The sequence below is a fragment of the Beta vulgaris genome, chromosome 7, assembly GCF_026745355.1.
Source record: "Beta vulgaris subsp. vulgaris cultivar EL10 chromosome 7, EL10.2, whole genome shotgun sequence".
Taxonomy (NCBI): domain Eukaryota; kingdom Viridiplantae; phylum Streptophyta; class Magnoliopsida; order Caryophyllales; family Amaranthaceae; genus Beta; species Beta vulgaris.
The window spans coordinates 1,001,188-1,022,299 of NC_079208.1; the positions used below are offsets into that span (position 1 = coordinate 1,001,188).

Sequence of the window (21,112 nt, forward strand, 5' to 3'; positions counted from 1 at the left end):
GTGTTTATAGAGCCCTTGAGCATTTTGCTGATTGTGGCGCCACTTTCTTGGGCATTAACCAGGTTTTCTGTAGTTCTCTTCCATATGCTGTAATAGAAAATTGCGGTTTTGTTTTTTTACAATAAATTATTGTGTGAGACAGTCTCATATTAACTTAATATTATTTGGGAGTAAGGTGACCTAGGACTCGGGGCCTGTTCTCTTTGGCATAAAACAACTGAATTAAACTGAATTGAACTGAAATGAATAGTGATATGTGAGAGACTGAGAGTAAAGGTATTGTCCAAAGTTGAATTGAATTGAACTGAAAATAAGTTGGGGAGAACATACCCTCATCCCATCCAAATTCCTCATTACCTTAACAAGAATCAAACCTATATATTGGGTGCATGCTTCAATAGTCAAGTCTTTGCTGGTATCTCCAAATATTGTACATCAAGCAACAATGAAAAGACTCTAAAGAGTGTCAATAAAAAATAACTTATAAGTGAGCTCTCATTGGAGAGAAAGATCTTCATATGGATTGCATTTTAAAAGTCAAACAATGTACTTTTAAGGCTTGTGATAGATTTATCATATACGTTCATATATCTTTAATAATTAGTGAACGAAATCGATTCATTTATTAACTGTCTAAGCAATCATTCAAAACGCCAAATTTTGTTGAGTTTGGTGGAAGGGGAAATGAGTGTCACTCATTCAGAATTCTGATTAATTTCACCAATGGATGAATTACGAAATTTTTAGTGTTTTGGAGTACGTTCTGTTGAACTTGATAAGAAAAAGGTCTTAAGCCTGACCATGTTCGATAAAGTTTAATTAGGTATAGATATTGAGAATTTTATAGCTTATCAGGATTAATTAGGTATAATGAATTCAGTTCATATAAGTTTAGGTGAAATGAACATGTCTTTGATAGACATCAAAGATATAATGTACAATTACGTGTTATAAAATCATTAAAAAAACGTTGTATAATTTTCAAAAAATCAAGAGTAACTCTTGCATCATTTAATAAATAGGAAATGCCTCATCAAAATTCCATGAATCTAATATCATTAATTAAATCCACTTGAGATGCTGCCACTAATCGTTGAATTAATCATGATTCATGAACACCATCTTAATTATATCCATGACTTCATTTTATCAATCTGTGATGTGGCGAGACTATTGGTCGAAACACTTAAGTATTCGTCAATCATTGATTATTTTGAACTTTTTATTAGAGGAGTCAAATAGCCAATCAATTATGCGTCCAATGAATTTCTAAACACTTCATATCTTCTCAAACAAAAAGTTCAAAGTGTAAATTGCATTTTCATGTTAATTTCAATGTGGCTTATTTTTGACTAATCTCAAATTTGGTGATACTTGTTCTATGTTGATCAAATCAATCAATTTGAGGGTAAAAAAAAAACCCCACACATAACATGTTTTGAAACTAATTGGTATTTGGGTCCGGGAGTTGCCCCGAGTTGGTATTGTGTTTCCGAACTTGATATGCATTTTTTTCCATTCCTACTAAAATATACTATTAAAGAAAACTCAACATTTAAAAGATACAAATATAATAATGTGGACACTTAAAGCATGATTAAAAGTTGGTTGAGAGGGTAATTGTGTCATGTTATAATAGCAAAAAGTCATGGGTTTAAATCTTGTACTGTTACAAGGTAATTTTAATTTTGTTAATCGACATAACTTAAACTATCATTGTATTCAAAAAGTGGTATGTTCTCTTCTTAATATTGAACTTGAATAGTTGCCTAATTGAGGTTGAGGTGGTGGAGTAGAGGTATCGCTTTCTATCTGTTAATCGACATAGCTTAAACTATTCACTATATTCAAAAAGTGGTATGTTCTCTTTTTAACATTGGACTTGAATAGTTGCCTAATTGAGGTTGAGGTGGTGGAGTAGTGGTATCGCTTCCCATTTGTTGTCCCTGAGGTATAAGGATCAAACATCATAGGATTCATTTGAGTAATTTCCCATATCCCCCTCCCCTCCCCTCAGGCCTCAAGTGAGTCCCTTCATCTTACCAAAAAAAATGCCTAATTTTAAATTGAAATTAGATGGTCTTTTATAAGACCAACTCTTTTTGCACATAGGTCACAATTTTTTAGTTTCTATCTCTTTGCTTTCTTTAATTATTCCACAATCTCCATCAACATCTTACTTATTTTTTAGAATAGATGATGTAAGGTAGTATTAAGGCCTTGTTTGGTTGAGCTTTTTTGGATTTTGGAAACGAATTCAGTAATTCGAATCCGTTACTCCTTGTTTGGTTTGTGTAGTGGGTTAACCATTATCCTTACTTGAGGGTAACTCGAACCCCCAAAATGTTACCCTCCAAATTAGAGGAGTAACAAAATCCATTCCATTCCTTACAAGTGATTCCTTTCCATTGTGGAACCAAACACCCTATAAAAGTAACAATTATTGTTACCATTCCTCTCCTCTACTTGATTCCATTCCCTTTTAATTCCTCTATTTGAACCAAACGCCCCCTAAATGGTAAAGCACTAAAGCTCCTATAATACACAAAAGTTTATATATTATAGATTCGTACATGATACGAGGTTACAATACACTTCCTCCGTTCTTTTTATATTACAATAATTAATATTTTTTGGGTAGTTTCACATCTATTGCAACAATTCCAATTTGGTATAAAAACCAACTTTAATTGACAATATTGCATTTACTTTATCTTATTAAAACCATCATTACTTACTCACTTTGTCTTATAAAATTGCTTTTATTTTCTAAGGATGATTTCTCTCCTACTCCAGTTAATTAAAAAGTTACTTTTATGCTAAACTACTCATTTGTTCCAAATCCTTAAAATCTGTGTCCAAACGCATTGTTCTAATAGAAAAAGAACGGATGTAGTAGTAGTTCGGCTAAATTTTAATCGGATTGGGTCACCTTTAGTTTTTACTACTTATAACCTTCAATTTTGGCTGTTTTTGGGACATTTTTGGACCTCACCGGGCCTGATCATATATTCTCCCGAAACATTCCTAGGAAAGTCAACGTGACTTGTGACGTTGCGCGAGTGCTTGGCACCATTTGTGTTGCCTCGAAAAGCCTCTAAACGTCCCATTTGTTAATTTCTCGTGAAACCCAAAATTACCTCGTAATGAACGTAAATACATCCATATATTCGTTCCAAGCCACATGACTCCTTTGCAATGACCTCCCATGTCCCTAGGAGGCATCCCGTGGAATTCGGAACTTGGGCCCCAATAAAATCCGAAAGCGTGTATTATAACCTTCAATTTTGGCTGTTTTTGAGACATTTTTGGACTTCTCCGGGCCTGGTCATATTTGCTCCCCAAATATTGCTAGGAGTGTCGATGAGACTTGTAACATTGTGCGTGTGCTTGGAACCATTTGTGTTGCCTCGAAAGCCTCTGAACATCCCATTTGTTCATTTCTTGTGAAACCCAAAATTGCCTCAATTTGAACGTAGAAGCATCCATTTCTTCATTCCAAGCCACATGACTCCTATCCAATAACCTCCCATTCCCCTAAGAGGCCTCCCGTGGCGTTCGGAGCTCGTGTTCCAGGAATGTCCGAAATTGTGTATTATAACCTTCAATTATGGATGTTTTTGGACATCTCCGGGCCTGGTCATATTTTAATTTCTCCCGTAATGTTCCTAGGAAAGCCGATGTGACTTGTAGCGTTCCGCGGGTGCTTGGAGCCATTTATGTTGCCTCGAAAAGCCTCTCAACACCTCATTTGTTCATTTCTCGTGAAACCTAAAACTGTCTCGAAATGAACGTAAAGGCATCAACATATTCGTACCAAGCCACATGACTCATTTCCAATGATCTCCCATGCCCCTAGGAGGCATCTCGTGGTATTCGGAGCTCGGACACTCGGAAAATCCGAAAGCGTGTATTATAACCTTCCATGTTGGTTGTTTTTGCGACATTTTTGGACTTTTCCAGCCTGGTCATATTTGCTCCCGAAACGTTCCTATGAAAGCCGACGTGACTTGTAACATTGCGTGAGTGTCTGATACCATTTATGTAGCCTCGAAAAGCCTCTAAACACCTCATCTGTTCATTTCTCGTGAAACCGAAAATTATCTCGAAATAAACGTAAATGCATCTATATACTCGTTCCAAGCCATGTGACTTCTTTCCAATGACCTCCCATGGCCCTAGAAGGTGTACCCGGGCATTCGGAGCTTGGACCCTGAGAAAGTCCGAAAGCGTGTATTATAACCTTCATTTTTGGCTGTTTTTGGGACATTTTTGGACTTTTTTAGGCTTGGTCATATTTTCTCCTGAAATGTTCGTTGGAAAGGTGACGTGACTTGTAACGTTGCACGAGTACTTTGCACCATTTACCTTGACTCGAAAAGCCTCTTAACAACACATTTGTTTATTTCTCGTGAAATTCAAAATTGTCTCGAAATGAACGTAAATGATTCCGCATATTCGTTCCAAGCTATACGACTCCATTCAAATGACGTCTCATGTCCCTAGGAGGCATCCCGTGGCGTTTAGAGCTCGGACCCCAGGAAAGTTTGAAAATGTGTATTATAACCTTCAATTTGGGATATTTTTGGACTTCTTTAGGGTTGGCCATATTTCACCCAAAACATTCCTAGGAAAGCTGAAGTGACGTGTAACGTTGCGCGGGGTGCTTGGCGCCATTAGTGTTCCCTCGAAAAGCCTATAAACACCCCAATTGTTCATTTCTCGTGAAACCTAAAACTGCTTCGAAATGAACCTAAAGACATCTACATATTCGTTGCAGGCCACATGACTCATTTCCAATGACCTCCCATCCCCCTAGGAGACATCCCGTGGCGTTCGGAGCTCGGGTCCCATGAAAACCGAAAACGTGTATTATAACCTTTTAATTTTGCCTGTTTTTGGGACATTATTGGACTTTTTTGGGCATGGTCATATTTTCTCCCGAAACATTCCTAGGAGTGCCAATGTTATGTGTATCGTTGCGAGGATGCTTGGCATAATTTGCATTGCCTCGAAAAGCCTATGAATACCCCATTTGTTTATTTCTATAAAACCCAAAATGCCTCAAAATGATCGTAAAGGTATCCACATATTCGTTCCAAGCCACATGACTCTTTTCCAATGACCTCCCATGTCCCTAGGAGGCATCATGTGGCGTTCGGAGCTCGGTTCCCGGGAAAGTCCGAAAGCGTGTATTATAACCTTCAATTTTGGCTATTTTTGCGACATTTTTGGACTTCTCCGGGCCTAGTCATATTTTCTCCCAAAATATTCCTATGAGTACCAATGTGACTTGTAACGTTGCACGGGTGCTTGACATTATTTGCATTGTCTCGAAAAGCTTCTAAACACCCTATTTTTTCATTTCTCATGAAACCAAAAATTTCGTTGAAATGAATGTAAAAGCATCCACCTATTGGTTCCAAGCCACATAACGCCTTTCCAATGACCTCTCATGTCCCTAGGAGGCATGCTGTGGCGTTTGAAGCTCGAGCCCCGGGAAAATCCGAAAGCGTGTATTATAACCTTTAATTTTGGCTGTATTTGTGACATTTTGTGACTTGTCCGAGTCTGACTATATATTTTCTCCCAAAACGTTCTTAGGAAAGCTGACGTGACTTGTAACGTTGCGCGGGTGCTTGGCACCATTTGTGTTACCTCAAAAAGTCTTTGAACACCCCATTTGTTTATTTCTCGTGAAGCCCAAAATTGTCTCAATATGAACATAAAGGCATCCACATATTCGTTTCAAGCCACATGACTCCTTTCCAATGACCTCCCAGGTCCCTAGGAGGCATCCCGTGGTGTTCGGAGCTCTGATCCCGAAAAAGTTCGAAAGCGTGTATTATAACCTTCAATATTGACTGTTTTTGGGACATTTTTGGACTTCTCCGGGCATGGTCATATTTTCTTGAAACGTTCGTAGGAAAGCCGACATGACTTGTAATGTTGCGCGAATATATTGCACCATTTGCATTGCCTTGAAATGCCTTTGAATGACGCATTTATTCATTTCTAGTGAAACGCAAAATTGCCTCAAAATGAACGTAAATGCATCCATATATTCGTTCCAAGCCATTTGACTCCTATCCAATGACAATCCATGTCCCCAGAAGGCACCCCATGTCGTCCGGATCTCGGGCCACGGGAAAGTACGAAAGCGTGTATTACAACCTTCAATTTTTGTTGTTTCAATTTTTGGACATTTTTGGACTACTTTGGGCCTGGTCATATTTTCTCCCGAAACATTCCTAGGAAAGCCAATGTGACTTGTAACATTGTGCGGGTGCTTGGCTTATTTTTGTTGCCTCGAACAAGCCTCTGAACACCCCATTTGTTCATTTCTCGTGAAATCCAAAATTTAAAATTAAATAACTATTGTTGCATAGAAATCTGTTGAAGTTTTGTTTATTATCGACAAAAGATGTATATAATAGCGCATAGACTATAGATTTAGCTAAGAGATTTTTAGTTGGGAAAATATCATTATATGACTGAAGATCATTGAGGCAGGAAACTCGCTGGTCTTTCATAGAAAATTTGTCCTCTCGAGTTTCGGAAATGGAAAACATGATCTTCATGAGAGTTTCCATGCTAAATAGATTTTTAGATTTTTTTTAATGTTTATTGATTTACACATCCTTACTTCCACTTCTGTAGTTCTGTAAGTGAGGTTTATTTTTTCATAATGCAAAGCGATGGCCTCCGGGTTTATTTTTACCAAGAGGGTTGATTCTCTGGTGGCTTTCTATTGTATTATGTCTTTTCCTAGATGGTAATTTAAATTTTTTATTGTGGACACTTAAAAAACATGATTAAAAGTTGATTGAGATGGTAATTATGTCATGTAATAATAGCAAGAGGTCATAGATTCAAATCTTGTTGCAAGCTAATTTTACTTTTGTTAATCGACACATGACTTATGTACACATTGGACAATTCTAGTGGAGCAACAGAGGTGACACATGACGTGTATACATTGTCACACACGCCTTTTAATATATTTGTATAGATTAGCCATATTGAACTAGTGGATGGAAATGAGAAAGAGGAGGGATTAAAGTAGAAATTGGAACCAATTGGTATCCCAAACACAAATTCTTGGGTGTAAGAACCACAAACCACCGCTTCTTTGTAATAAAAAAAAACTCAAATGACATAATATAAACGACAAAATGATATGAGATTCATGTCATTATCTATATAGTCCATATCATTATTCTTGTTAAAATCTATGTTATTATGTAAGCTGAACAATAAATAATGGTGTAACATGTTGCATCCAAGACGCATTCGAAACGAAATGTAATTTTTCAATCATATAATAAGCCACTAGAGACCATCTAAAAAGGGTATCACCAAATTATTAGTAATCAAATAAATCATATATGGATTAGTATGAAAAGATAATCCCAATATAGAATTTATAGTGACAATTTGATTAACTTAATCCCTATTGTTTATATGTATGGCTACTAGCCTTCATATGCACGCGATGCGTGCGTTAATTTCAAAATTTATTATTGTATTAGATACTCTATTCGTACTTTATTTATGATTAAACTTAAATGTGAAAAATTCAACAGTTAGATGAATTTAGATATATTGATTCGCTAATGTAAAAAAATAAAAAGGTTGTGAGTGATTGTTAACATTAATTTTTTGTGAATAAATATTGAACAAAAAGAAGAAAAATAATGAGTTGGTTTAACTGAATTAAAGAGTATCAAAGGTTACGGGCTTGTCCTCCCCAGCTTATTTTCAGTTCAGTTCAGTTTAGCTGCAATAAGTTCAGTTCAGTTCAGCTCCAATAAGTTCAGTTCAGTTCAGCTCAGCTCCATTCTTTTATAATCATTTTGTTAATTATTATTATTATGTTGGTATAATTTATTTTACTAATTACTCTTATTATTATTATTATTATTATCATTATTATTATCATTATTATTATTATTATTATTATTATTATTATTATTATTATTATTATTATTATTATCATTATCATTACTATTAAGTATTATTATTGTTGTTGTTGTTTCTATATATTATTTTGTTTATTATACATTTACTCATTATTATTAGGAGGAACATGGTTTAGGTCAAAGCACAAATAAACCCACTTTTTTTAGCCCATAAACCAATCAAATCGCGTCAAGACGTTTTATGATGTAATTTTCGCGGTCCAACCCAGTTATTATTTTTATTACTAAATATTTTTATATTATTAAATCTAATTATTAAAATAGTAATATTAATTTACTTCTTAGATATTATTGTTATTATATATATCATCAAGTATTAATATATTAATACAAATAATATAAATAATTATTATTAATTGTCATTATTATCATTAATTATTATTATTATTAATTTATGATTATTAATATTATTTATTTATAACTATCATTTAAAAATATCCAAAATATTATTATTATTATTCATTATTATTTAATATCCATATTATTATTGTTTAAAATATTATTTATATATTTATTACATTCAATTTAATTTAATTCAATTCAATTCAATTCAATTCAATTCAATTCAATTCAATTCAATTCAGTTCAGTTCAGTTCAGTTCAGTTCAGTTTAGTTCAGTTCAACTCCAATAAGTTCAGTTCAGCTCCAATAAGTTCAGTTCAGTTCAGCTGTTTTATGCCGAAGAGAACAGACCCGTAGTGAATGTTCAGACTTTTCATGTGCACGTTATGTATGCCATCTTTTTTATAAGGTATAAATATTTTGTCCATTTAATTTTTTATTGAAGTATTTGATGCATATACCATTTTAAACTTGTTTTAAATGGCAAGTTGGAATGAGAATTTTTAAATGATTTGCTTTTTGTAATTTTTTTCATTCCATTAATTAGATCATTAAGGATATTTTAGTCACTTCAAAAGAGGACACCACACCTCCTCCCTTGACTTATATAATAGAGATATGGTCTTTACTAATTGCTGGACAATATTTGACCTTTTATTTAAACATCCTCACTACATAAAGAAAGGAAATGGTACACTAATAATGCTATTAATTTTTTTGAAGATTTGCCCATATTCTCTCGAAAGTTTGACAAGTTCATCTATTCTGAGATTAATAATATTTGACCTTCAAAAAAAAGAAATATATAAGCTCATAAATCTCAAGGCGTCCCTTTCTGGAAATCAAATATTCCTCTTTCTTTTTCTTTTTCTCCTCTATTTAGTATATATTTAGTACACTTTATCATCAATCAAAGATAGTAGGATATTAGTAAAATAATTAATCATGCATTATTACGTGTTTTTAATACACTTGATTATGATATAGGGCTCGATTTGAATGGGTATATATGTGCTTAATCCCATAATTGAGGAGACAAGAGTATATACTTATATGAGAGAAGCTTTTATAATATTGGTCAATATTACACTAACTATAGTTTTAATGAGAGTATGGTGCAACACTAACTATAATAATGTTGAATGATTATCAACTGGGCTTCCGGTGAGTGCGTGGTTAAGGGCTTCTCACTCCTTAACTAAGATTTCGGGTTCGAACTTTGGGTATGGAAAAATCCCACTTGGGAGGGATGTTGTCCTTTCAGGTATCCATGCAAACTCCCGCGAAAGACTAGACTATTCTTTGAAAGCGGTGGAAAACTACTAGTAGTAGGACAAAAAAAATAATGTTGAATGGCTCAATAGCATAAATTCTGCTCAATTTTGGTTAATCTTTGTACCAAAATAAAAGTGGCTGGAGTGTTCGACAAGTGGAGAATTGACGTAAATCATAGTTATATATATTAATCGGCGAACTAAGTATATTAGTTGATGCTGCCCTCTAATCCCTACATTAGAGTTTGTATTGTTTTATGTACCCACTTTAGGTGGTCTTGCTTTGTACTTCCAAAGCTATAATAAGATGTAATATGACTATTAATTTCATATTGAAATATTTTCCATATCTATCTACAACCATGCTAATATGTAGGTTCACTATAATTCAAAATTGGGGTAAACTTTAATAATTGGTGAAAGTGCAGGTTCTAATTACTACATTGAGAAGTAAAAGAAGTTAATTTGCAATTAAGTAAATTTATTGGGTAATCTGCCATATTTCCCTCCCAATAAGTATTATTAATGGTTAGATATTTTTCCTCGGTATCTAAAATTTAGACTTAGAAAATGTGTCATACACGATTTATTAAATTATTTACAAAAAAAAATACTTGAAAATTCATTAAATAATATAACTATTGATATATCCGAAATTGATATGATGTAAAGAGTATATGTGATTAGTAATTTTAGGTATTTATCACATTCTCTATATTTTTTTTTATTTTACGTGACCATTTACTTTTGCATAGTGCCTAATGCACGTGTTTGGTCATTAATATATTTAGTTAGACATAGTAATTACAAATTATGAAACATCGATATTCTAAAAGCTTATGTACGTTAAATTGAATCCAACAAGATCTTAAGTACATAACTATATATATTCTTTAATGTATTACATAGTACCAATTAAACGTAGTCAAAGTTCATATCGATATTATTATTATTAAGTGCGGACAACACATTCTATCATATACATGTTCTCCTCTATCTTTCAATCAATCTCACTCCACGCCAACCTCATACAATAATAAAAGAAAGTTGAAATATTACAAAGACTTTTTTTACATATATAGTGACTTTGATTTAGAAAGTACATAAAATATCTACATCATACCTATATTGCATATATTCTTCTAAATGCATCGTAGCATTTATGAGCGGGTGGAGTGAGATTAATTTCGCATTTAAAAATCTTTTAGTATGAATTTAATGAAATGGCTACATATATATAATATTACTCCCTCCATTCTCAATTAATTGTTCTAGCTATTAGTCTGAGCATACTTATAAAGAGTAAAAAGTGAGAGAACAATATAAGTTATGTAAGAATAATAAATTAATTGGGTAGGAAAGAGAGTTAATGGAGTCTAGTCAGTGATAGTTAATGAAGATACATAGATCAGATTACATGGGTGAATGGCTAGAGTGAGATAAGTTTCGAATTCAAAAATAAAAGAACAATTGTCTAACGATTAATGACCGGCTGATATAATTAACCACTATTTGAGAACGGATGGAGTATAAAATTCAACGATTATTATTGAGCATGAAAAATTTCACTTTTAGATTCTCCCACCCTAACAAAAGGTTGAAGTATTGTTGCTTGTCAAGCTATCAAGACAAAAGGGTCCAAACACACTTGAAATATCCTATACATAAGTCAAAAACATCACGATAATGCTTTTGAAAAAAAAAATTATGGATAGAAAAAGAAAAAGATTTAGAATTGAACAGTGAAGGAATATAAACCAAACGTGGTGGTTGATTGTAAACTCAGCCAAAGTAGGCCATGTTTGGCATATGTCACATATTAATATATTACTCGAGTGGAGAATACTATTAAATAATATTAATGTTAATTAGTCATTGGCTACTTTATTTTTAGTTTAATATAAGTCACTTGCTACGTGTTAATCATAGTAGTATCCATGTCTATATTCATAGATTCTCTTCCTCTTGATATCATCACAACTAAAGAATTATACATTTGCTAGAGAAAAAAGAAAATTTGGCTCTATTTGATAAAGAGAACATTCCAAATGAAAGGTTTGAATCCACTTTATATAAGTATAATTTACCCACTATATGTTTCTCATCAAAATCAAGAAAATGATGGAAAATTATTGGGGAGAGAAATGAAAAAAAGACAGGGATAAAAAGAGAAAAACAATTTTATAATAAGAGCTGCGTACGTTGAAGTATAAATATACGAGGGAATTTATATTTAAATATAGAATAATAGAAGTGTTTTAATCTTTGTGAAACATATTAAGAGGGTGTTTGGTTCGTTAAAAGGAAAGGAAAAGGGTATGAGAAAGGGTTACAAGGACAATGGAAAGGGTTTTTCCAATTCCTTTCCGATACCTCCCAAGGAAAATCCCGAATTGGATCATTCCAAATTGACGGGTTAGAGATTTTTTCTTTCGACCATATTTCGATTGGTAATACGATATATAAGGACCACTACCACAAAGAGTACTACACCCTTGATCGTGAAATATCGATTGCTTTTTATTAAAAATGTTATTTGGTTAGGAACATCAAAGAAAATAGAAAATTATTATTGTTCTAGTATGGAATAAATGTTTTGGAGTGAACCGGTATCCTTCAAGTTTGCAAGCCAGTTTGGTATCCTGCAAGATAGAACACGTAAACTAACATCGAGGGTTGATCCGAGGAACGCCCCTCCGATGCCTAAGTCAGTAAAGGATGATAGCCGGTATACCTCAGATAGAGTATATTAATGTATGTGAACGTATATATCTTATGACTCAGATCAGGGGTATTTATAGGAGCCGGTAGTGTCCTTGCTAAGATAGGACTCTACTCCCATTGGTTGGATACTATTCTATCCTTTCAATACTTATATTCAGTCCCATAGGAGCATTAGATAAAAATTGGATCAGGCCAGACCCATCTGAAAAAGGCCGAAGTTAGGAGCACCGTCAAGGTATCCTAATAAGACCGACATGCATAGTCAGCGGCCCTCTTGTACGTAAATGGATTCCCCATGACACTCAACAACAACAGTAGCAACAACAACAGTAACAACGATAACAATAACAACATCATCATCAACAACAACAACAGTAGCAGCAACAACAACAAAACAGCAACATCAACAACAGCAACAGCAACAACAACAGCAACAATAATAATAATAATAATAATAATAATACTAATACTAATAATAATAATAATAATAATAATAATAATAATAATAATAATAATAATAATAATAATAATAATAATAATAATAATAATAATAATAATAATAATAATAATAATAATAATAATAATAATAATATAGAGAAAGATATGGGGTAATCCCAAATCTTGGGGCGGATTTGAAAAAAACCAGTAACCAAACACTCACAAAGGGAAACAAGGAACTCAATTCTCTTTTAAATTAATTTCTTTCTTGAAACCTTCAACGAAACACCTCCTAAAAAGAAAAGTGAGTAATTGTGTATACAATAGAGAGAGTATATGGTAAATAGAGGTCAGGAAGAGAGGATTGAAACTAAAATTCTAATTCTCGAAAAAATTTCATATCCAATTTTTTTTTGAAATATAGGATTGCAATGTGAAAATAAAATAGCATAGTATTTGTTTTGTTTACACTATATATCTATATATATAGAAATTATATCAGCAAAATCAAGGTAAATATCATGCTTATGTGAAAGAAACCCTAGCCTCCCCCTTTCTCTTTGTTCTCTCTAAAACCCTAGCCTCCCATACTCATTCTTCATCATTTAGGGCTGCCATGGATGATTTCATCCATAGTAAGCCCCCTTTTCCCTTTTATTTTCATTTTTTAGTTTATTTTCTTGTTTTGTTGAATAAATTAGTATCTCTTTATGAGATGTCTTCAAACCCTGTTATGGGGTTTTTAGTCTCTGTTGTGGATATCTCCTTCTCCCTTATGGGAGTTGTGAGTGTGGTTTTTTTTGTTTTTAGGTATGAGAAATTGTTCTTATTGGTTGAAGTTCAAGACTCAACAGGAAGGTATTGGAATCTCGGATGCGGTTGACATGGCTCGATCAAGAATGCTCTTCCCAAACTATGTCAGAATGATAGACTTCCTCATCAATAGCTATTTGATTTAGCAAATACGAGGGAGCTGCGCTGTATTGCTTGATCTAGTTCATTATAGTTTCTTCGAAGATGAATTTGATTTAACCTTGTTTAATTGTATATTTTTTTTAATATATATTGTAGATGTCGTTTAACCTTCAATTAATGAAATTTATCTTTCAAAAAAAATATATCTATATATATTTGCTACACTTCTTTAAAATATGAATGTCACATTACTTGCTACGTACCATGAATACATTTTGTTTTACCTCTAGACATTCTAAAATACCCTTAAAGAGTTATTGGTCACCCATAATTTATATGTTTTTATTCAAAAGTGGTGGTCCTCCTCTTTCTCTTTCTATGTTTCTTAAAAACTCTCCACTTTCTCTATGTCACATTTAAATTAAAATTACAGAAAAAGTATTGATAATAGTTATAGTAATATATTTTTTTCTAATTTGACTCTCTCTATTGTTCTCATGAGGATTAGCAACCCTTATCTATCATTGTCCTTAATTCTCTTCCATAAGCTAACTCTTGAGGAGTTTGATGTCAATCTAAAGACTAAACATCATCACTCGCATAAATTAAATTGATTTGAAAATTATGCAAACATTGTTTAATCAATAGATTTCCCTACATATGGACATATTTGCTAAACAAAACTAATGTCATTTTTTGCATGAGAGACACTTTGTGGACAACTTTTTCTTACCTATAATTTGAGATTATTAGATGTAATAGTACAAATTTGCTTTCTGTTTAACGTGTGTACAAGAATAATAACTTCATAATAGAAACAAATCAATTCAGATAAGTTGCCGCCGCTTGGTAGTGGTTCCGCAAAGATAAAAAAGGGATGAACTTAATAAATATGATCAACCTTTTTCAAACCTTATATTTTCACCTAATTGAACCTCATTATAGTCGATCAAACCTAAAACTTATTTTTTTTAAGGTGAATAGAGCGAGGTCTAATAAATTCAAATAAGTTGTCGCTTGGCCGTGGCTCTCCAAAGATTAAAAAAAAAAAGGACCCACATTATGCCAACGTTGCCATTACCTGCCGCTATTCAGTTTCTTTGAACACATCACACCGCTTCTTCATTCTACTCCTTTTGCTCCCCACTGATTGTCTCCTTTAAATTCCTCACCATCTTTACCATTATTCCTCATAAATTTCAGAACTTTTTCTGCAAATGGTACCTTTTAATGGAGGACATAGATTTTTCAAGTTCAGAATCACAATTTTCTTTAACCTTTCTATTTCTACTTCACCCTGATTTTCTTTTTTCAGGGGATCAAAATTTCAGCTAAATTAGTATAAACCCAGAAAACCCTTTTCTTTTTTGACCTTAAATTGTTGAAATTTAGACAAAGTTTTCTACTTTATTTACTGGGTTCGTTGAAATTTGTTTCCTTTTTAAAAAAGAATCAACCTTTTGATAATAATCAATGGCTTTGATTCATAGAATCAGTAAGAATTACGAATTCTCACTTTCTGTTGTGGAAATGGCAAGAATTTTGCTAAGAATCAATTATTCTACGCTTTTATGGTTGTGGTTGGGTGTTTTCTTCTTTGAAAATCATGAAGGAAAACCCCGGATTTTCTAGTGTTTGTTCTTCCCTTTTTTTCTTTTTCTTGTGTTTTACACCTTAAGATACATAATTTCATAAATACATAGCTAAAAAAAGTTGGTTGAATTTGTTTGATATAAAGTCATGTATAATATGAGGGTTAGAACCCAAGTTGGAGGAGCAACTTCTCAGAAAAGTTATGTGGAAATTGATCCTTCTGGTCGTTATGGACGTGTAAGTTTCTTGTATTTTTGTTAATTTTGTAAATTTTTAGTTGAATTTTTACTATTTACTGTGTTAAATGAATCATGTGATTGATTTTTGCACTTGATTTTGTTAATGAATTTAAGTTGTTGCTGTGATGTGTAATGGGTATGATCTTGTGTTTTAAGGGGAATGGACGTCTAAGTTTCTTGTATTTTTATTAATTTGTAAATTTATAGTTGAATTTTTACTATTTATTGTGTTAAATGGATCATGTAATTGATGTTTGCACTTGATTTTGTTAAGGATTTAGATTGTTGTTTTGATGTGTAATGAATATGGTCTAGTGTTTTAATGGGAAGAGATGACTTTTTTGTTAATTGGTGATTGTTTCTAGGGTGATACTTCTATGTTAGAAAGTTTGAATGGTAGATGAAATCTTGTTTGTGTAATTGTGTTACCAGCTTCGATAAATTTCTAGTTCATAGTCATTATGAACTTTTTTTGTTCATAACTTTTCCTGAGTGTATATTGAATCGAAAATGTTGTATATTGAATCACAAATATGATCGTCTTAATGTAGCTAACAGTTGATGGTGATAAGTTGGGTGTCATTACTCAATATTTGTTGATTCAATATACAACTATTTTGATTCCATATACAACATTTGTGGTTGAAATTTAATCAAAAATGTTTTGAACAAAAATAAAATAAAATTCATATCCGTTATGAACTAGGGATTTCCCTGTTTGACTTTGAGAAGATGACACGGTGATGTGTGGCATACTGGCGTACACTGGTTGGTGCAAACAAACTAACATTACAAGTTGGGTGGGTAGTTTTAGAATGAAAGATTTTTTTTTTCTGTATAGTTTTAAAAGAAGTTAGGAACTTAATTCTATATGCCTACTATGTCATGAATGAACCATATTGATTTAAAATATGTGTCAAGTTGTTGCTTACTGCTGATACAAGACTAGATTATGAAATACCTCCTCGAATTTCCTAATGTGCAATTATGCAAGTGCTAATCAATCATATCAATGATATGCTGGTCCCAATTGTTTAATTTATATTTTTGCTATGAATCGTTTGTCATCTCTTTTAAAGTACCTTAAACCTAAATCAAAGTGAAAGATTCAACTGGCATAATCAAATAACGGATCTTTGGGAAAGCATATGAATCTTACATTTTTGTTTCCATTTGATTGTCTAATTGACACCAAAAGCAGCATAACATCCTGTGTTTTTTTTTACTGCCTTGCAAGTTGCAGCTGCAATTCGAATCATAGCGTGTTCATACTTATTTGTTTATGGTGTAGCGATTTCACTTTTTGAATGTCAATTATGCAGATTTTTCATCTCATGAGTAGTAGTTTTGCTTGTTGAAAGAGGTGAAAGTGATTGGTCTTGTGTTCTGCATTTCTGCGTGGTTCGTTGTGTACTTGCCATAGGTGGTAGGATCCTTAAGGGAGGAAAGGGGGTGGGGGTGGGGTTTTTTAGTTGCTGCTTTTGTTGTTTGTAGCTACGCTGACAATCTTTGTATCCTACACATGTTGTTGGCTTTTATTGGTTTGTTGCTCGAAATTTTAATGTTTGGTTGTCAAAACTCTGGCAGTTTAGAGAAGTTCTTGGAAAAGGAGCCATGAAGACTGTCTATAGAGCATTTGATGAGGTGCTTGGATTGGAGGTAGCTTGGAGTCAAGTAATGTTGAATGACGTTCTTGGTTCTCCAGATGAACTGCAGCGGCTCTACTCTGAAGTTCATCTGCTGAAGAGCCTTCAACACGAGTCTATCATACGGTTCCACAGTTCATGGATAGATATTGATAAGAGAACTTTCAACTTCATTACTGAAATGTTTACCTCTGGAACTTTGAGAGAGTAATCACTTGTTCTTTGATCTGTTAAATATGTGGATGGGCATCTTGTCATTCAATTGTTCTTTTTAAATGGCCAACTCTTTTTTGAAAGACTTTTGCTCATGATTTACTTCATTTGAAGTGTAAACAATAAGATCAACTCTCTTGCGATGTTAATTGATTCTGGCAAGTTGTATTACCCTTCATTGGCCTGAAGAATGTTGAGAGTTTCCTCTTTGTACTTCACAATCTCATATGTTTTATATACCCTTGTGGCATCTTAGTATTTCTAAATTGTTTCCAAATATATATGAGACTTTAGGATACCATGAGATTGGGAATGATTAACTGCTTTAGTAATTTGATTAGGCATCTGACTAGCTTATGTCCGCTTCACATATTCTTCCATCAGTTTTGGCAATGATCTAAAACCTAAATTCAAATAATTAATAATACCTTGTGTTATGGCACTTTGATCACAGATATAGGCAAAAGTATCACCAAGTAGATATACGAGCAATCAAAAATTGGGCACGCCAAATCCTTCGTGGTCTTGTCTATCTGCACAGCCACGATCCTCCGGTGATACACAGAGACCTCAAGTGTGATAACATTTTTGTCAATGGCCATCTTGGACAGGTGAAGATTGGTGATTTGGGATTGGCAGCTATTCTTCGTGGTTCACAGTATGCCCACAGTGTTATAGGTCAATCTCTTGCTCATATCTGTTATAGCAAGTTATTTTGGATCTGTTTTGTTTCCTTAATGCATTTATTCTTTTGCTAGTCTTTGTTTGTACTTCTGTCATTTCTCCTTGTAATGTAATAATGTTTATGATTCCGTCTTACAGGGACTCCAGAATTCATGGCACCAGAATTGTATGAGGAAAAATACAATGAACTTGTAGATGTATATTCTTTTGGAATGTGCGTCTTAGAGATGCTTACTTCTGAATATCCTTACAGCGAATGCTCAAATCCAGCCCAGATCTACAAGAAAGTCACAGCGGTAAGTTTTCATGAGGGTTTTGCTATTGTATTCCTGCTGTGATCTTCCAGACTTATGAATCAATCCCACTCTCTGAATATGCTTAGGGAAAGAAGCCGGAGGCTTTTTACCGCATACAAGATATGGAAGCCCAACAGTTTGTTGGAAAATGCTTGGAAACTGTTTCAAAGAGGTTACCAGCCCATGAGCTGCTCTTGGATCCATTTCTGGCGACTGATGATAATCTCCTGCCATTGCCAGAACGGCCTCTTCGAATATACTCCCCAAAAGGAGTTTTGGTTGATATGCCTTTTCTGCTTGATAATCCTATTAGGAACACTGACATGACAATCACTGGAACTTTGAATCCTGAAGATAACACCCTTTTTCTGAAGGTGCAGATCTCTGATAAAGATGGTATGATTATATTGATTTTCATTATACCCTTCCTCTTGTTAAGATGAAAAGCAAGATACTCTTCACTTCATGTGCTTCAAGTCTTTTGAATGACTAGCTTTATAGTTTGTTCCTTTAACCTGAAAAATATACTCGCGTTTTAGGAAAAATAATGTCTGAGAAGTTTAACTTTTAATAAGTTCATCTAAGTTGAGATAAAGGCCAAAGTCTCTTTAATTTAGGGAAGTTGTCCATTACTTCTATATCTTCTCTCAGAGATTCTATTGTTATATACCAACGATCTTTTGCCTATGCTGTATTATAAAGGTTGTGTCAGGAATGTTCACTTCCCGTTTGACATCATTTACGACACGGCAATGGAGGTTGCAACTGAAATGGTGAGGGAGCTTGATATTACTGACTGGGACCCCCACGAGATTGCTGATATGATCGAGGAGGAGATCTCCACTTTAGTTCCAAGATGGAAGGATTTGAAGTCACCCAAATGTCAGCAGCATTACAGTTTTAACTTTAACAAACATGATGACGAAAATGGTCCTCCCGGCCTGTCTTCCTGTTCACCATCCCATGACTCTGCTCGTGGCTCCTCCAAGTCATGTGAAGTACCATGCTCTCATAAGAATCCCTTGAATGCAAATCAGGACTGGCTTCAAGGTAAGTAGTTGCTTTTGCTTAGATTCAGTATCATAATCATAACTTGACTGGGGAGTTTAACGGGGAAAGAAAATATATATGGGGTTCTTTAATTCGTATTGGGTTCATCGCTAGTACTAATTTAGATTATAAATCATTGTTTCCAATCCTTTGACCAATATACACTAAATCACACTTTTCTTTCGTTAGCGATGCAGAGTCTACATCTAACTCGTAATTATTTCATTAACTAAGTGGGGAATCTTTTCTTAAGAGGCGGAGATGCCCCTATAAACGGGCAAGTGAAATTATTTCCTGACCAGTGTGGCTGTGTGGGTGGCTGATGCATTCTAGAAAGAAATCTTATGTGGCTAGTTGAAACAGTAACTCACAAGGGTAGTTTTTGGCAAATTTAAGTTTAGAGAATTGGTCATGTCTGGATAGCTTTTGGTTAGCTAGTAATCAGAGTTTTATGATCGAGTAGATAGGAATTTCGGCCAAATTTACATATTTCTACATCCAGAATTTACCGTCATGTTGTCCTGGCCCTTCAAAATACAGGATTCACTGTGACTTTATTAACAAACACTTTGTGATAGTTTCATGTGAAAAAATGTGACAAATTTTCAACATTTCCTTCTAAGCAAATTTGGAGTTTTTCTCTGGAGGTGAATTGAACTGTTCTGAATGCACTTCCTGGTTGCAGGATGTATAGATTATATCGAAGATACATATTCAGAAAGCTCATGTACTTCAAGCACTTGCTCAGACTTTGCGTATTCTTTGCTGAATAGTTCTGAAGCAAGGGATGCCATCTCAAATACAAAAACTGAGGAATATACTAGGTTCTGTCCCCAAGAAAACACGGTTTCTAAGTGTGATGAAAAGTCCAACGGCTTTTTGGGTACCCGGTTTAAGGGTATGAACACTAGTGGGCACAAGAAGCTTAGCAAGTTACGTTCGTTCATGGACATCCGTAGTCAGTTGTTAAATCGAGGCTTGATGCAGGCGATGAACAAGCGACGTGCAGCTAAGACAGTTGGTGCTGTGGAAAACATCGGGTTTCATGATCCTAGCTGACCTTACTTCTCAGAGGGAATTGCAAAATAGAAGATATCCGGTGCTATAATATTTACTACTTCACCTTAATTTATGTTTCAATCTGTCTCAAAATAATATTAAAGAGTAGGCGGAGTTTTGGCAAATTAAAAAATAAACATAAAAAAAAATTGAGAAGAAATATTTTCATGCACTAGTTGAAGTACTCAGGTCTATGTTGCTCGGGTTTCATGTCGGAATCTAGTATGTGTCTGACTCGACTGTTTTAAGAAATATATTCACGGTATTGGTCGAAACAGTGTCGGAGTGTCCACACTAATGGTTTGAGTGTCGAAAGTTCGACAAAAGTACTTGAGATAAAATGAAGATTCTGAGTAACCTAGCCATGGTTTAAGGTTTCAGCTAAGTCTGAGTGGGCTGATTATTTTGGAGTATGCTTCCATGATGTTTGTTACATATCCTATTATAGCTAGTTTATTATGTAAATTTGATTTGTTATGTTTTATATGAGCTTCCTCTTCATTCCCCAAGAAAGATATAGAAAACCTCAATAAAGGGGGCACGAAAGAGGAAAGTATGATGTATTGAATCAATGTGAAGTGGTTAGTGCTGTAAATAGTGGTTGGTTACATCAATAGTACGTTTTTTGTGAATAATAGTTTGATGTTAATATGCCA

General features: G+C 33.8%; 1 protein-coding gene across 1 annotated transcript; it reads left to right on the forward strand.

Moving 5' to 3' along the window:
* Positions 1–14,779: 14,779 nt before the first annotated feature.
* LOC104898184 (probable serine/threonine-protein kinase WNK5) lies at positions 14,780–21,112 on the forward strand. The gene is made up of 7 exons (XM_010685224.4): positions 14,780–15,506; positions 17,096–17,361; positions 17,822–18,045; positions 18,190–18,347; positions 18,434–18,743; positions 19,050–19,397; positions 20,083–21,112. The coding sequence occupies exons 1-7, from the start codon at positions 15,417–15,419 to the stop codon at positions 20,454–20,456; spliced, it is 1,770 nt and encodes a 589-aa protein (XP_010683526.2). The 5' UTR covers positions 14,780–15,416; the 3' UTR covers positions 20,457–21,112.